Source organism: Urocampus carinirostris, chromosome 1 (assembly GCF_059441175.1).
Source record: "Urocampus carinirostris isolate Australia breed hairy pipefish chromosome 1, RoL_Ucar_1.0, whole genome shotgun sequence".
NCBI classification, from domain to species: Eukaryota; Metazoa; Chordata; class Actinopteri; order Syngnathiformes; family Syngnathidae; genus Urocampus; species Urocampus carinirostris.
The window spans coordinates 8,292,568-8,310,169 of record NC_142349.1 but is presented as its reverse complement, the minus strand read 5'-3'; the positions used below and the strand labels follow the sequence as shown (position 1 = coordinate 8,310,169).

Genomic DNA, 17,602 nt, shown 5'->3' with positions numbered 1-17,602 from the left:
ATCAGTTCTTTTGTTTTTGTGGTGTTCAATATGAGGTGGTTTTCCGAACACCACGTTGAAAGTGACTCAACCTCATCCCTGTATGCCGCCTTGTCTCCTTCAGAGATGAGGCCGATCAAGGTGGTATCGTCAGCGAACTTAATGATAGTGTTTGTGGGGTGGGTCGGTGAGCAGTCGGAGCTGTAGAGGGTGAAAAGCAGGGGGCTCAGTGCACAACCTTGGGGGGAGCCAGTGTTCAGTGTGATGTTGGATTTAACTTTATATCTTGTGCTCAAGACAGAAGTTCCTGCTTAATCAACAGCTGCAAAAAACTGCACATTTGAATCAATACCTCAAAGACAAATGGCATTTTACTTTAAAAGAAAACATTTCAAATTGAAGCTTAAAGAGATTGCAAATTGCTTATATTATTTTTGATTCCACAGATAGTTCAGTCTTGAGTTTCTTGTACTATCACATGCTCCTCAATAAAACCGTCTCGAAACACACTCGTGAAACACGATTACAAACATTTGTGGGCTTTGAGAAGATGTTGCTTAAGTGTACCCCCACAGTCACCAAATCCTGAAAAGGTTTCAGGTTGGAAACATCGGTGGGACTATTTAAACCAACAGTTTTCAAACTAGGTATACACTTTGGTCAGTGGTTTTTAAAAAATGATAACGGAAAATAATGTGGTTTCTGTTGGAGAACAAACATGACACAAACATTTTTAACATTTTTATATGACTATAGATGGACAGAGTATATATAAAAAGGATGTGTTGCCTTCCTTATAAGGCATATGTAAAGTTTTTTGTTTTTGTTTTCTTGAGGCTCCAAACATGTTTTGTTTGTGTTTTTTGGTCCATTGAGGTTTTTCTCAACTATTTGAGATTCCAAACCCTGGTTTAGTCACTCAAGGCGGTATGTGAGTAGGTTAACACATTTTGTGCACTGTTAATCTTACTCAACAACATTTTAAACCTATATTCCCCATAAAATAAGATAAATAATACATAAAATGAGCAAAATTATATTGTAGACAGAATTCCATTGGGTTTGTTGTAAACATTTTTAAGAACGTTATATTAGAAATGGGGATTAATGATGTTTCTCTTTCAATCATTGCAGCCTGAGGATTAACATTGGTCAAATTTAGCACTTATTCAGCTCAAGTTCTCAAAACAAGTCAGGTCATTGTTTATGCACAAAACCAGACACATCAGAAAAATTCATAGTTTTGACACGTCGAACAGACATACTGTATGACATTTTACAGTTTATTGTTCTGTGAGAAGGATGAGAGATACACAGGCTAGTTGGTGTTGTCTTTTAAATCCACATGAAGGGATACCACCCTGCCGTGAAGAATCTCTTTTGCTTCTTCTTGTGTGTCGGTGGGGAAGGAGGATGCACATCAGTCGTACGCCTGTTTTACTGAAGAATTGACGAATTTTGAATTGAATTTTGGCCATCTGTGATAAAACAGTCTGGGTACATTACAATTAATGTCTTATTGATTTAATTTTTAACCAATTTATTTATTAACAGTATGTTACAAATGTCCGGAGCACAGTTTGACGCTGAAAATCTCACAAACTATCAAGGATATAAAAACACATATGGTAAATTCAGAAAGCTTGTAATCTCAATTCTTACATGTAATGTCCATATATGCTCAATGTGAGCACATTGGTAATACAACACATGCCAAGCTGAGAGTCAAATTATTGCCAAACGCGCACCAGCATTGCGTTGTCAATGATTGCAACAGATTCTGTAATTCGTTCTTCACCGTTTTGTGCTATGTCGAAGAAAGCAATCTACGGACGATTCTTCATTGAAAGAGCAACAATCAATGGTGAGACCTACCTCGACATGCTGGGAAACTGGTTCATGGATAAATTGAGTGAAAAAAAGAGTCTGGTGACTTCATTTTCCAACAGAATAGGGCGTCACAACACTCAAGCAACAGGGTGAGATAGATTCTGAACACAACAATGCCAGGCAGCTATATTGGACAGTCCGGGCAGAATGATCACAATCTCATGTCCTGGCCGCTCTCACACAATGGAGAATTTGTGAAAAGATTGGTCTATGTTCCCCCTATTCAAAGAGATATGGATGATCTGAAGACACAAATAACATAAGCTGTTGCAAACTTTGACAATGCAATGCTAGGACGCGTTTGGCAAGAATTTGAACAATGGTGCTCACAGTGAGCATCTTTGAACATTCCATGTAAAAACTGAGATTGCAAGCTTTTATAATTTATCAGAAGTGTTTTTAGATCCTTAATAGTTTCTATGATATATTTAATGTCCAAATGTGCTTGAGACTTTTGGAACACCCTGTACTTATTTTTTTACAATGTCAACAATCAGACGAAAAAAATATCTCACTGGTGGTACATCAGTATAAAAATGCTAAGAAACACTGATTCAAGCAAATTAACTGAGGCAAGGAAAATTTGAAGCCCTTGATTATACTTTGGAAGCATTCCACTTAGTCACACAGAGGAGTGGTCTACCTAAATGTCACAATTTTAAAGTTCAGCCGAGCCAATCAATGCCAACTTAACTATTCACATTATGACAGTCAAGTCTAACTGTACCAATTACTGTTCACTGGACTCTGATCCAAGTAAGGAAACTTCATTCACCCATTAGTTTTGCTTTCGACATGTAACTCATTCACAGCTAGGCAGCCGTGCCCAAATGTTAAAGTAGAAACGTAACATCTAACTTGCGACCTGCTCTACTTACCTGTACTTAACCAGTGATCACATTTAGTGCCTAAAAAAAGGAGATTTTGTCATACTTCAATCGCTATCTATTCAAATTTGGAACTAAATATATACATATTGTTTTTATAGATTTCTGTGATGATAACTCATTGCCCTCACCTATGCCTGTTTGTTTGGCGCCAGCTGATGCTCGTTAACCGATTGATTCCCCTCCTGTTTAAACTCAGTACTCCAGTCACTCCTTGTCAGTCCGTCGCAAGGCAAGCACTTTGACTGTGGCTCCTGTCTGTCCCGTCTTCATCCGTATCCTACTCGTCTGCTCCCGATTTCCCGTTCGTTCTCCGGCTATTGACCCGATTTTGCCCATCGACCACGCTCTGATCTCCCGCTCCGTCTATCGACCCGTTTTTGCCCACCAACCACGTTCTGATTTCCCGCTCCAGCTATAGACCCGCTTTTCCCATTGGACCACGCTCCAATCTCCCTCCCCTGCAAATCCACTCACTTCCGGATTCCGATCAGGCTTCAATCCCGTGAGCTGCTTGCTCCTCCTGTCCAGCGAGCACAGGATCGCTGGCGTTTGTTTCCTCGCACCTGACTTCCTCGATATCCCAATAAACTTTTGTGTGAAACGTTACACGTTTGGGTCTACCATTAGTTCCTGTTCTGACAAATTTCAAGTGTTTCAGAACCAGTTAGATGAAATGGTCCATCTGTAGACAAATATGTGTTCAAATATAACATGTGGATGTAAAAGCAAACAAGTAAAATGCTTACATTATATTTTTCCCAGTTATCGCATATGAGACTCTATATCGGCATATAAAAAAATTAAACACTTTATTCATCCTTTTTTCCTCCAAGGTCCTCTGTAAAATTACTATATCCCGATAAGGCCCACGACTCAAAATAGTTTCCCAGCCCTGGTTTAGATTTTTTTTTAAAATAAATGAATGAAATGAATGAAAGGTTGTTGTTTTTTTATCACTAATACACACTGTCTCCTAAAGGATCAGTTTAGAATTAGGAATTGTTTTATTGTCTGCCACATCCTGTGGCTAGAGTCATAATTGCAGCTTCAGTCAGCTCATTCATGATGCGTGTGTAAGTATGTGCATTTCTTAGAAGCTCTCGGATAAAGTCTTCTTTTTTCATCTTTCTTGGGGTTCGAGTTGGTGTTTGGGCTGTGCTTGAAACAGGATTTCTCTTACTTTCTATTTTTTCATGCTAAACTAACAAATTTAATGAAAAAAACCTGAGGGGAGGAGCATGACGCCACTCTCCAGCACACCCCCATTCCTCAAACATTACGTAAACTGCGAGAATAGCTCTGGTAAAAATAAGATACAAGCAGAAAGATGCAATGGAAATTAAATCATGAGGGCTCTTTGAACTCAGTTGGGCATTTTTAGCACATGCTTAATAGAGAAAATATTTTATTTTCATCTTTTTAGGTACATCTCAAATGACGCACCCCACATTTAAGTCCAATCTGACTTATGATCGGATGGTCAAATTCGAACCTGGTCAGAGTGTTGGATGTTATTTTTGCTCCTGTAAATGGCACTGGATGTATTCATAGAAAAATCCCAATGTTAACGCTGCCTCAGTGTTTGTCCAATCAATTTTACGAGTGGACCAAAACGAGGCACTTGAAGCTTCACGGCAAATGTGACACTTTCCGGCGCTCACCCGCTTCTCGTCCCTCCAGTGGCTGCGCAGTCTGTCGTCCAGCCGTCGAGCAGCCGAGGCCCACTCCGCTGCCAACCCTCGAATGCGACGCTTCATGAAGTTCAGAGACTCCTTGCCAGTGCCCACCTGCTTCAATAGAGCGCCCGTGTCGAAGCGGAAAACAGCCTGCAGGACACGGGCTGCAGTCAGTATTGTTTCGGATGTTTTGGCGGGACAAGGTTTTCTTGCTTGGAACTAATTTAAAAATATGTATTTTTGTGACTTTAAAAGTAGACAAAAACAGATATAGGTTGATTTTCAAACCCTCTTGGTGCTCATAAAAATTAATTTTGCGACTAAAAGGTTTATCAACCTATATTAGAGTAGACGACTGGTTATCAAACCAAAAAAGAAATAACACATGGTTAGTACCAAACTAAATCAAACTCATCTGAAACCTTAAAACAAATCAGAGTGTTATTTTACCATTATTTATACTACATATTGTCCATAGTCTTCTTCACTGTTCATTAAATTGACGGGTAATGTTCAAATTATTGTTGTGTTTCCTCTTTGAATCTTCCCTAACATCAAACCTATAACTAGTCCGGTAGCTTTTATTTCCTCTGCCTAATAGCATCGGTGCTACAATTAATTCTGGCAAAAGGAATCCCATTGTTGTATGCAGGAAGTAATGCAGCAAAAAAGGAAAAACATACAGAAAGTAATCAACACAGCCCAGAAGATCATTGTCTGCTCCCTGCCCACTCCGTTGGACATTGCAGGCTTGCTATACTGGAGAAGAACCCTCAACATGTTAAGGGACTTTTATCACCCCTATTTGACCTGTTGCCCAGTGGTAGCCCCTACAGGCTCCTTATAAGAACAAACAGACAGTTTCTTCCCCAGTGCAATAACCCAACATAATAAAACTGTGAAACTGTGAAAATATATATCTTGCGACTAATGTTATTGCACTACTTTTTGTTGCACTATTCTTACAATGCAATATTCTTTCATTGCACTAGTATTATAACTTAGGGCACTCTCTTAGCACTACGTCGTCAATATTTTTGCTGCTTTATTCTGACTTCTATCTTTTATTTTTCTCTTTGAAGTCTGTAAAGACATTTCTATTGTACTGTATTCTAATCAAAAAGGAAACATTGAGGATAATGGCTCACGCTGAAGGCGAGATAATTTTGCGTGTAAAAATCCCGTGACGAACTTGATCTAATTTTCTTTTTGTGCTAATGTTTCTGTTTGATTTATGTCAAAGGGGAATTTTATGACTACTCAAAGTAGAAAGTCAGTTGTGTCTATTTGCCGCTACCCGTAGGTAATAGACCTTTCTAACCGAATTTGGGATTTATTACAGGTTCATACTCGTAAATACTGAGCCCGTATTTTTCTCCCTCTCCCTCAACAAAATAACGGCTGCAAGCAGTGTGTTCGTCAATCACGAGTTAATAGGCAAGTGTGAAGGCAGTAAACTTTTACTAGCCACAACATTTGGAGAAGATGCTCAAAATCATCTTTATCCACAAAAGCATATTGTTTAGTCCATTAGTTGATTCATACAACTTACAACAATTCGTTCTGACGAGTAAAAAATTCCTCATAACCCAATGTGGGGGATACATTGCTTCCTCGTTTATTCTACACCAAAAGTCTCCCATCATCTTTCTTTTAACCACTTGTGTCAAATTCAAGGTAGTCAGGCCACATTCAGCCCCCGGTATTGTATTGTATTATACACCAGCAGTGATGGGAATAACAGTGTTATAAATAACGCCGTTATATAACGGCATTTTTTTGTTTTTTAGTAACGGGTTGATTTTATCTAATTTTTTTTCCTGGCTTTACAGCGCTGCTACCTTTACTGCCAATGGTAGCGTGGCCCGCAAACCTGACGCCGTTTTCAGCAGCGCAGTTTTCTGCTCTCCTCCGAGTTGTTTGTGTCGGGTCTTTCGGATCATGTCACCATTCAAAATAGCAACTACCATATAGTTAGATAGCGATTATTAATAAAGTATTTACTAGTGCACTGGACAATGGCTTAGTCACAAAAAATGTTAGCCCTATATCTGACAGTGCTGTTGTCACTAGTGCGGGAACTGACTCGTGTAGTTCACGAACAAAACGCCTCTATGTTTGAGGGGGATTCTGTGGTGTTTACTTTAAATTTGCTGAGCATAAAAAAGTAAAACATGTATTGCATTTTTATCTTTTTTTTGTAGATTTATAAATATTTGAATTTTATTTCCTGTGTTTTTCAGTAATAAAATTTTCTTGTAAAAATGTTCTTTTTTGTTTATCTCTCTTTATACCTTTTGTTATTGCATGTTTCTGTTTATTTTCCCCTTTTTTACATTTAATTCATGAAACTCACTTTATATTGTTTATTGATTGTTAATTCATTATATTGTTTGCTGTTTTATGTGTTGCACTTCAAGTGTAGTAGAAATCTGTTGCTGGTGAGGTGCAATGAATGTAGCAAGGTTATATAACACAACTAAGTCTGTTCTCTATTCAACTGACTCAAATACTGCTCAGAAAATTTCTAATTCTTTGACATCCATCCATTCATTATCTGCACTGTTTATCCTCAGTAGGGTCGCGGGGGTGCCAGAGGCCATCCCAGCTATCTTTAGGCAGTGGGCAGGGAACACCCTGAACTGGTTGCCAGCCAGTCGCAGGGCACACAGCATGCATGTTTTTGGAATGTGGGAGGAAAACCGGAGTGCCCTGAGAAAACCCAAGCAAAGCAAACTCCGCACAGGAGGTTCGATCTCATGACCTCAGAACTTTGTCGTATGCACGCTAATCACTGCGCCGCCGTGGTGCCCATTCTTTGACAAACAACTTATTTTTAAAGAAAGGAAAAAGGTTACTCTCTCTGGTAAAAAGTTCCTTTTACTATAAAGTATTTCAGTTACTAACGTTTTGGAAGAAGTAGAGATTAAATTTCACTAATTACTTTGTTGCGGAATTGTTTCCACTGTACATAACTTCTCCTTCCACTTTACTTTATTGGTGTTTGGTGAATGACAGAAAATAGCAATATATATTTTTTGGGGAAGTGGTTTTAGCCCACTTTTGCTAAAATAGAAAATATAGGCTACTGAAGTTGCCTAAATAATTCCCGCTTCTTTCTTCAATGACCATGTAATGGGGATTTTTACATTAATGTGTCTTTTGTGCCTTTTTAAAATTAAAGATTACTGACAGAGCCACAAGAAAATATAGCTTTGTTTATGTGATCATAATGGAATATACTTGTTCAATTTTCAGTACGTTCAAATTGGTTTACGAGACCATAAGCGTCATTTTTCAACATTCAGTCCAATCCTCGGCTTGCAGCTTAATTTTTTGTTTTTGTTTGTTTTTTGTTTTACCTTGAACTTTGTACAAGGCTAATTTGTATCTTTACCGACAAAAATCTGAATACAATTTTTTTTAAATTTCTTTTTCTTTTGGGGGGAAATGCTATGGGCCGCTTCATTTTAGTTGGTGGGCTTGGAGACCCGTCTTTGCTGATCAAGAAAACTAATATTTTTTATTGAACTGGCATTTTTTGCCCAGTTCAAATGCCTTTTTTTTCATTTAACTAACTATAGTCCCTCATAGAGGGCAGAACGGCAGATGTGTGGTTAACGCGTCCGCGGCGTAGTTCTGAGTCATGGGTCCAGCTACCAGCCTTCCTGTGAAGAGTTTGCATGTTCTCCCCATGCTTGCGTTGGTTTCACTCCAGTTTCCTCCAACATTCTAAAAACATGCATGTCAGGTTGATTGGCCGGTCTAAATTTTCACTAGGTGAGAATGAGTGAGTGAGTTGTCTTTCTCTGTGTCCCTTGCCCATTTCTTGACCATACTGTAGCTGCAATGGGCTCCAGCTACCCCCACAACCCTAGTGAGGGTAAGCGGTGCAGATAATGGATGGATGGATGGGTGGATAGTCCCTCAAAAAGTAAGCGGCGCGTAATTACTGTCACAATAAAGTAAATGTGAGATCGGTCTTAAAAAAATCCAACCCAACCTGATCTGGCCCGCAGGTATTAAAGTCTAAGCCCGACAAATTATTTTTATTTGAGGGCCCGAACCACCCAGGATTTTCAGATTTAATTTGTGAGGACTCTGGATAAGCCTTGCTCGAGAGGAATAAGGAAACAATTGCCTGGATCCTCCACAAAGAAAAAGAAAAAGAGGACAGTGACGGGTGGATAAAAAAAAGTCAGCAAAAGAGAAGCTCGGCCCACACTCGGATGTAATGATCAAACCTTTAGGCCTGACCTGACCTCAATTTCAGGCCGTGCTTGGGCTTAAAATCTTACCTCTACAATGAAGGTAAAATGAAGGTCCATTGTGGGTATTGCACATCCACACATTGTGAGTTGAAACTGCAAAAATAGCAGTGTGGATACTGACCCTACATTAGAATTCAACATGGGAGCGACATTTCTCTAGGGACAGACGCTCATGCGAGAGGCTAAATGGGGGGGAAGTTATAGCACTTGGAATCTTCAAATGGTGCTGAGGACATTGTTGATGAAATGACACAAGAGGATGAAGACACCAGAGGGATGACAGCTGGGGCTTCCCGGAATGATAGTGTGCTGCTTATTCAGCCAGTCAGGTTGTTTTAATCATAATCTAAATCTAGGTATTGATTTTAGAAGTGATAAAAGCTCATCTCGAACTCAATAAGTTAAAAACGCGATTCGTATGCGGGCACTGGCCCAAATGTCCAAAGGTAGGAGAGCTGCTTGATGTTTAATATTCTGCTCTACTTAATGCCGCTTGTCGTTTTGACATATTTGCTCTTGACAGCTCTCACGCTGGCAGAGCTCTTCCCAATTGCTTATGCTTTCAAAGACAAAGATCTTCGCAGGGGTAATAAATTTTGTCCTTGCACATTAATGCCATACTTGTTCTCTGGGCAATGGCTTCATGGTGGGTGTAGCAGTCTGGTTCCTCCAGGCCAGTGGGGGGCAGAACCACTCCACTTCACTCAAGTAAATAAGAAAGGAGCAGTCCGAGCCATCCACTCCATAAAAAGCATAGCACGGGTCAGAAGTCCATCTGGAACGCATCCACTGGAACACACAAATATTTACCAACATATGAGAAAACTGATATATTTAAAAAGACAGTGTGTCCACATAATTGCACACGCATCATGAATGAGCTGACTTAAGCTGCAATTATGACCCTAGCCACAGGTTTTGCCACTGTATTGTGTAATGCAAAAAAGCACAAGGAAGAATACTGACTACGGAGACTCAAAGTGACCAAGCATGCGTCTCTTTGGAACTCCCTAGTAGCTCCGCAGCACGTTTTCAAAAATGTTTGATAATGGAAAAGGATATGGTTTCCGTGGAAGGGCAAACATAACACAAACATTCAAGTTTTTCAATGAATTTAGATCTATACAGCTTAAATCCAGTATGTGTTTGCCTTCTTTTAAAGCTTACATAACGTTTTAAAGTTGTATTTTTGTTTCAATATGGCTCTTTCAACATTTTGGGTTGCTTACCCCAGGGGTAGTCTTTTGGTAACAGAAATGTATCCATTTTATTGCAAAGATTCTCAATTCAAGTGTTTACAAAGGTACGTCTGGCTGCAAGTTGCATGTTTTTTTTTTTTGCCATTTCAAATAAACTGGAAAATTCTGTGCTCTAATTCAGAGCGCTATTCTCAGTGCAAATGTAAAAAAAACTCTTTTCCACAGAAATGGACAAGAACAAGGATGTTTTTTTCTAGACATGAATCCACACTCAAGGGAGACTTACATCCATCTTCCCGGAGCAGTCCGGATAGCGAGGGTCTTTCGGAACGTCACACTGTCCGAATATTCCTTCCCGAACTGGAGACAAGAAAAGTGGATGGTCAGCAGAGCCTCTACGCACACCCACCACGCTGCTCTCTACCTCTTTCCAGCCACCGTCAAAATGATTTAACTACACCTCGCCTTTTTCTTGGGCTTTCAGCGACATCTTTATGAGGGGTAAATTAAGACGAGATAAAAAAAAAAATCCCACATATGTTAATGTCAATGACAGTGAATTAGAAGGAATGTACAAAGCAGAGTCCCTCCACATTTTGGTGTCACAAAGAGCTGTTACCAGCTTTTCGTTCCGTTTTTGGCTCCGAAGAATAGCTTCCCAACTCTCAGTGGTGTTAGGACGTCTGAGTCAGGTGTTCTTCTAGTGCTTTTTGACAAGAAGCAGTGAATAAAGTTGTCCTGGTGTCTGTGCACGCGTAGGTGATCGCTCTTACAAGCAATCAACTAGCTAAATTGTATTTATACATGCCTCTTAATAGGCCATAAAAGCATGATTAGAAATTTCAGTGATGAGACACTCTGTCAAACATATCCCCTTGTGTAACAGCCATTATTTGATATTTTATTGGTTAGGTTGATAGGACAATTTTTTTTTTTTTAAATTCAATCCCTGGATTATAAGAAGGAACAGAATTACAAACTAACGTAGAAATCTAAGCAACTATTTGGGTACAGAATCGTGCCATAGACTGTTCTTAAATATTGAAATATTTTGATTCCTAAGAAATAGACAAGGCTTCTTTCTGGCTAAAATCCTGTACTCTCCAAAATTGTCACCTTGCCTGATCGTCAAAAACATCGTGACTGTTCAACCATCCATCCATCCATCCATCCTTTATCTGCACCACTTATGCTCAGTAGGGTTACAGGGGTGTTGGAGCCCATCCCAGCTATCTACAGCGGTGGGCAGGGAACACCCAGGGGAGACTGGTTGCCAGTCGGAGTGCACGCAGAGACAACTCACTCGCTCATCCACACCTAAGGACAATTTGGACCGGCCAATTGCCTGACATGCATGTTTTTGGAATGCGGGAGGACACCGGAGTGCCCGGAGGAAACTTACGCAAGCATGGGGAGAACATGCAAACTCCATACAGGAAGGTTCGATCCCATGACCTCAGAACTGTGGCGCACATGCACTACCCACGTCGCCGCTGCGCTGCCACTGTTCAACCAAAATACTGAATTTTCAAAATTTAATAAAAAGAGGAAAAACAAATTAATATTATTTTTTTTAAAAAGGTGCGTAAAACCATATATTTTTAACCCAATGTTTGTTTTTTTTTAAAGAAAATGCAATGTTGTTTTGAAAGACAGGAATAAATGTGCTGTCGACACAAAGATAATTTGAGGATGAACCAATATATTTCATAAACCAGTACTTTTTTTGAAAGAAAATTAAATACTTTTCATTTTGAAAGACAAGACTAACATATTTTTTTGCGGTACAAACAAGGAGAACCGGAGGATAATAAAAAAGGAAAGTTTTTACTGTTCAAAAGCTGAAATTGAAAGAATTTGGAGAATTAGTCTCTAAAACGTGATACAAATAATTAATTGATTAATTCATCGATATCCGTCAATTAATGAATTACGTTCACACCACTACATTGCATAATCAAAGGCTGCTATGTATTTTTAACTTCTAAGATTCTGTCTAAATTATATGTATGTTTTCAGGTTTTTTTTTCATATTTTGCTTTCCCTGAAACTTGTATTAGAATTTAAATTTTCCATATCGTCGTATATAACAACGTAGTCAACATTCTTTACAACCTATGCTGATGAATGTTGTGAAACGTTGCTGAATACATTTAGTAAATAAAAGTTAGTATTAAGGTTTACAATTATCAAACTAATACGAATTTAATTAGTTTGTATGTATTACAGTATTTTTGTTCAAGAAAAACAAACAATGTCATATGATTTGTGATAAAACTCACACAGGTTCCATGGCCCATGCGCTTAATGACCATGTCAGCTTTTATTATCCCTTAGCTGGATTTGCAATGTTCTTCCCGCCCATTCCACTCTCACTTATTTCCCACCATCGTCTTCTCTTTGCAGAACCTTCCATCTCCATCCATCTTTTCCTTCAAAGCCCCAGCACGAGTGAGCCCAATTAAGGGAGCAGTAGCAGCTTCCCCCCATGCATCACCTCATCAGTCACAAGGTCTTGTTAGCATTATAGCAGCATGACTCCGAAAGGAAATCGCTGTAACACTGCAACATCGGCTCAAGCTCATTTATAACACTCATTTATAACGCCAGACATTATGACACTTTAACACAAAAGCATGTCGGATTGGTGTCGCAAAGTGCAGCGTAAATTAAAAGGTGATTTGGTTTCGTACGAGAAGCAGAAATCGAAAGCGACGGCTAATGAAAAACGCTGACAGAGCCGCGTCGCGCTTGCTTGGGGGTCATTCGTCACCGTGATTTAAATATCCTTTCGGTGTACAACACCGAGAAGCACGTTGCCCGGATCACCTGAGTGCTTCCAGTTATAGCCTGACATAAATGAAGGATTCAGCATTGCTATGTATCGTGAATAATGTCCGTCATACATTGCGAGCTCAACCGGTAATGTACTCATAAATGGTGCATTAAAGAACGGTCTGATTTGACAGTTTAGCTCATTCACTCATGAAGGAAAAAGCTTCCCAAAATTGTGAGGATTCCAAATTGACTGGTGGAACTGGCCGTGTAAAGGCCTACAAGTTCCATTTGACTTTGCAAAGGTGTGATAGAACAGGACAGGTGTATCTTGTGTCTTGTATCTGTGTCTTGTTTTTGATTCTAATATCAATATTATCAGTACCAAGTAAGTACCTGAAATCAGATAGATACTAGTGTCCCAGGATCAATACCTTGCTGCTCAAACAATTTCCTCAAAGCACCACAGTAGTTTGTACAACCCATTCAGACATCTTGTGATTCAGGGCTATACAAACTGAGATGACTTGACAAGACTTCTCTAGCTGAGCTAAGAGATCACACCTTGTCTCTCTCACCCAGCGCCATTGGCAACTCTCTAGCTATATAGCTGAGTGTGTGACTGGCAGAACAACTTTATGCACCTCTACCTACCTGGCATGCTGCTGCATCCTTCCTGACAGGCAGGAGAGAGGGCCATATCTATGCAACCACCCCTACCTGAAGCTACAAATAGGAGACAAATGGGAAACGCAGCGCAGTATGGACTTTTTTTTCCGTGTAATTTGTGTGGTAACATGGTCTGATTCTGTAGCAACACCAAAAATTAACATGAGTATGTAGAAAAGGTTCACCCTTCAGAGAGCAATAAGTTAAAACAAAAAAATCTAAACATATTACTGTTCTTGGACAAAAAAAGGTCACTATTGCAACAGAGCCAGCAAGATATTGATATTTTATTTGCACTTCTGACTTCATTTCAGAATACTATGCAATGGGAAGTACTTAACATGTATTGTTTACATTGTTGTACAGTATTTGTGTTTTCGTTACATTGCTGCTTTTTTTGTTTTACTCTCTTGGCTTTTGTCCTGAAAGAGTTGTACTAGAAATATTTATATTTATTTGTTTACACTTTTAATTTCCCCCTATGTTCCGGTCCGGAGCCTTCGCTCTGAAAATGCTGGTCTACTAGTGATCCCAAGAGCCAAGAAGAGATCAGCAGGTTCGAGAGCGTTCTCCATTCGGGCCCGGGTGATGTGGAATGCTCTTCCCCCCGAGATTCGATCTGCAACCTCAGTGGAACTGTTAAAATCTAGGCTTAAAACACACTTCTATTCTATAGCATATGAATAACATATATTTTATGTTCACAATATCTGTGTATTATTTGTTATTGCAACATCCATTGCAGCCTGGTCATCCTGGAAGGGGGGTTACCTCATGTGCAGTCCCTTCTCAAGGTTCCTTCATTTTCCTCATGTTGAGGTTTTTGAGTTTTTCCTTGCCCTCGTGTAGGTTTTAGATCAGGGGATGTTGTAATAATAGTCTGTGGTTTGGAATGATCTGTTGTCTGTGCAACCCTTTGAGACTTTGTGATTAAGGGGCTATGCAAATAAACATGACTTGACTTGACTAGTTGTTTATTAAAAAGTGATACATTCTTGGTGCCTAAAATCGTTATGCTGTTTGTATCAAAAATATGAACTAACTCATGAGGTATGTGTCAACTATTCAATGTTAATGAAAGTATTGGTATAGGATTGATACTACCCAGTATATACCTCAATCAGATCGATACCAAGATTTTCAGTATCACCAACCTCTGTTGTATGTGTCCGTCTGTGTCTTTGTGTTCCTGTACTCGGTTTTCAAACTCACCTCTTTTGCTTGCAATGCTGTGCTGAAAAATCTGCTCGACCCTGCCTGCAATGTCCGTCATGTTCTGGGCAATGGCCTGGATGCGCTCCACTAGACTTAGCGGCTGAAATCTGGCATACAGATATAAAAATGCAAGTTCATAGTAGTTGTAATATTCACACAGCACACACTCAAATGCTGAATCTTCCTATAAGAAAATTTCCTCCTGTATATTGTCTGCATTGTAAATTGTTACAGTACATGAATGAAAAAGCAGGGTGTTCAAATACTTCTTTTCTTCAATGTACTGGACTGTCTCAGAAAATTAGAATATTGTGATAAAGTTCTTTATTTTCTGTAATGCAATTAAAAAAAACAAAAATGTCATACATTCTGGATTCATTACACATCAACTGAACTATTTCAAGCCTTTTATTATTTTAATATTGCTGAATTTGGCTTACAGCTTAAGAAAACTCAAAAATCCTATCTCAAAATATTAGAATATCATGAAAAAGTATACAAGTAGGCTATTCAACTAATCACCTGAATCATCTAATTAACTCGAAACACCTTGCGAGGGTTTCCTGAGCCTTAAAAACACTCAGCTTGGTTCAGTAAACTAAATCACTGCTGATCTGACTGCTGTCCAGAGGACCATCATTGATACCCTCCATCAGGAGGGTAAGACACAAAAAGAAATTTCTCAAAGAGCAGGCTGTTCACAGAGTGCAGTTTCAAAGCATATCCACAAAATGTCTGTTGGAAGGGAAAAATGTGGCCGGAAACGGTGCACAACCAAGAGAGTTGACCGCAGCCTTAACAAAATTGTGAAGAAGAGCCGCTTCCAGAATTTGAGGGAGCTTCAAAGACAGTGGGCTGAAGCTGGAGTCCAGGTATCAAAAGCCACAGTTCACAGACGTGTCCGGGAAATGGGCTACAATAGCCGTATTCCCATGGTCAAGCCACTTCTGAACTCAAGACAACGGAAGAAGCGTCTGACTTGGGCTATGGAGAAGAAGCACTGGACAGTTGCAGAGTGGTCCAAAGTCCTCTTTTCAGACGAAAGCAAGTTTTGCATTTCATTTGGAAGTCAAGGCGCCAGAGTCTGGAGAAAGGCTGGAGAAGAGCAAAATCCAAGTTGCTTGAAATCCAATGTGAAGTTCCCACAGTCAGCAATGGTTTGGGGAGCCATGTCAGCTGCTGGTGTTGGTCCACTGTGTTTCATCAAGTCCAGAGTAAATGCAACTGTGTACCAAGAGATTTTAGAGCACTACATGCTTCCATCTGCTGAAAAGCTCTATGGAGATGAGTATTTCATTTTCCAGCATGATCTGGCACCTGCCCACAGTGCCAAAACCACCAGTAACTGGTGCACTGACCATGGCATCACTGTCCTTGATTGGCCTGCTAATTCCCCTGACCTGAACCCCATCGAGAATTTGTGGGGTATAGTTAAGAAGAAGATGAAAGACACCAGACCTACAAATGCAAATGAGCTGAAGGCCGCTATCGAAGCATCCTGGGCATCAATAACACCTAAGCAATGCCACAGGCTGATTGCCTCCATGCCACGCCGGATTGATGCAGTAATCCGTGCAAAAGGATTCCCAACCAAGTACTGAGTGCATCAATGGACATTTTCAAATGTTTGATTTAGTTTTGCTGTTATAAAATTGTTTTTTTTACTTGGTCTGAGGAAGTATTCTAATATTTTGAGATAGGATTTTTGAGTTTTTTTCAGCTGTAAGCCAAAATCAGCAATATTCAAATAATAAAAGGCTTGAAATAGTTCAGTTGATGTGTAATGAATCCAGAATGTATGACATTTTTGTTTTTTTAATTGCATTACAGAAAATAAAGAATTTTATCACAATATTCTAATTTTCTGAGACAGTCCAGTATACACACACACACACACACACACACACACACACACATATATATATAAATATATATATATATAAATATATATATATATATATATATATATATATATATATATATATATATATATATATGGAGGGGTCTGAAATTTCATCGTAGGTGCATGTTTCCTGTAGTTTTTCACCAGGTTTGCACACACTGCAGGAGGGATCTTGGCCCACTCCTCCACACAGATCTTCTCTAGATCAGTCAGGTTTCTGGGCTGTTGCTGAGAAACACAGAGTCTGAGCTCCCTCCAAAGATTTTCGATTGGGTTTAGGTCTGGAGACTGGCTAGGCCATGCTAGAACCTTGATATGGTTCTTACGGAGCCACTCCTTAGTTTTCCCGCCTGTGTGCTCCAAGTCGTTATCGTGTTGGAAGACCCAGCCACGACCCATCTTCAATGCTCTGACTGAGGGAAGGAGGTTGTTCCCCAAAATCTCACAATAGACAGCCCCAGTTATCCTCTCGTTAATTCAGTGTACTCCTTCAGCCCCATGTGCAGAAAACCAACCCCAAAGCACCCCCATGCTTCACAGTAGGGATGGTGTTCTTCGGATTGTACTGTTCATTCTTTTTCCTCCAAACACGCTTCGTGGAATTTATGCAGAAAGTTCTATTTTGGTCTCAGCTAACCACAAAACTTTATCCCATGACTCCTCTGTATCATCTAAATGGTCATATGCAAACTTAGGACGGGCCTTGACATGTGCCGGTTTAAGCAGGGGAACCTTTCGTCCATGCATGATTTCAAATCATGACGTCTTAGTGTATTACCTACAGTAACATTGGAAACCGTGATCCCAGCTTTTTTCAGGTCATTGACCGACTCCTGTCATGTAGTTCCGGGCTGATTCCTCACCTTTCTTAGAATTATTGAGACCCCAGAGGTGATATTTTGCATGGGGCTCCATGAGATTGACCGTCATAGCTTCTTCTATTTTGTAATGATTGCTCAAACAGTGCATCATTGCTTGGCAATTGCTCTGTATCCCTTACCAGCCTGGTGGAGGAGTACAATTTTGTCTTTGGTGTCTTTGGACAGCTCCTTGGTCTTCGCCATGTTACACGTTAAAGTCTTACTGATTGTATGGGGTGGACAGGTGTCTTTATGCAGCTAACGACCTCAAACAG

At 39.8% G+C, this 17,602-nt stretch overlaps 1 protein-coding gene across 1 annotated transcript in view; it reads right to left on the bottom strand.

Annotated features, from left to right (window-relative positions):
* mgat5b (alpha-1,6-mannosylglycoprotein 6-beta-N-acetylglucosaminyltransferase B) overlaps nt 1-17,602 on the bottom strand; it is a 103,749-nt gene that overhangs the window by 54,516 nt on the left and 31,631 nt on the right. Inside the window, exons 4-7 of the mRNA XM_088355280.1 lie at nt 14,562-14,671; nt 10,192-10,265; nt 9,328-9,495; nt 4,421-4,585 (exon numbers count right to left, since the gene is read on the bottom strand). Of these exons, the coding sequence (XP_088211406.1) occupies nt 4,421-4,585; nt 9,328-9,495; nt 10,192-10,265; nt 14,562-14,671 (517 nt within the window). The remainder of the gene's footprint in view (nt 1-4,420; nt 4,586-9,327; nt 9,496-10,191; nt 10,266-14,561; nt 14,672-17,602) is intronic.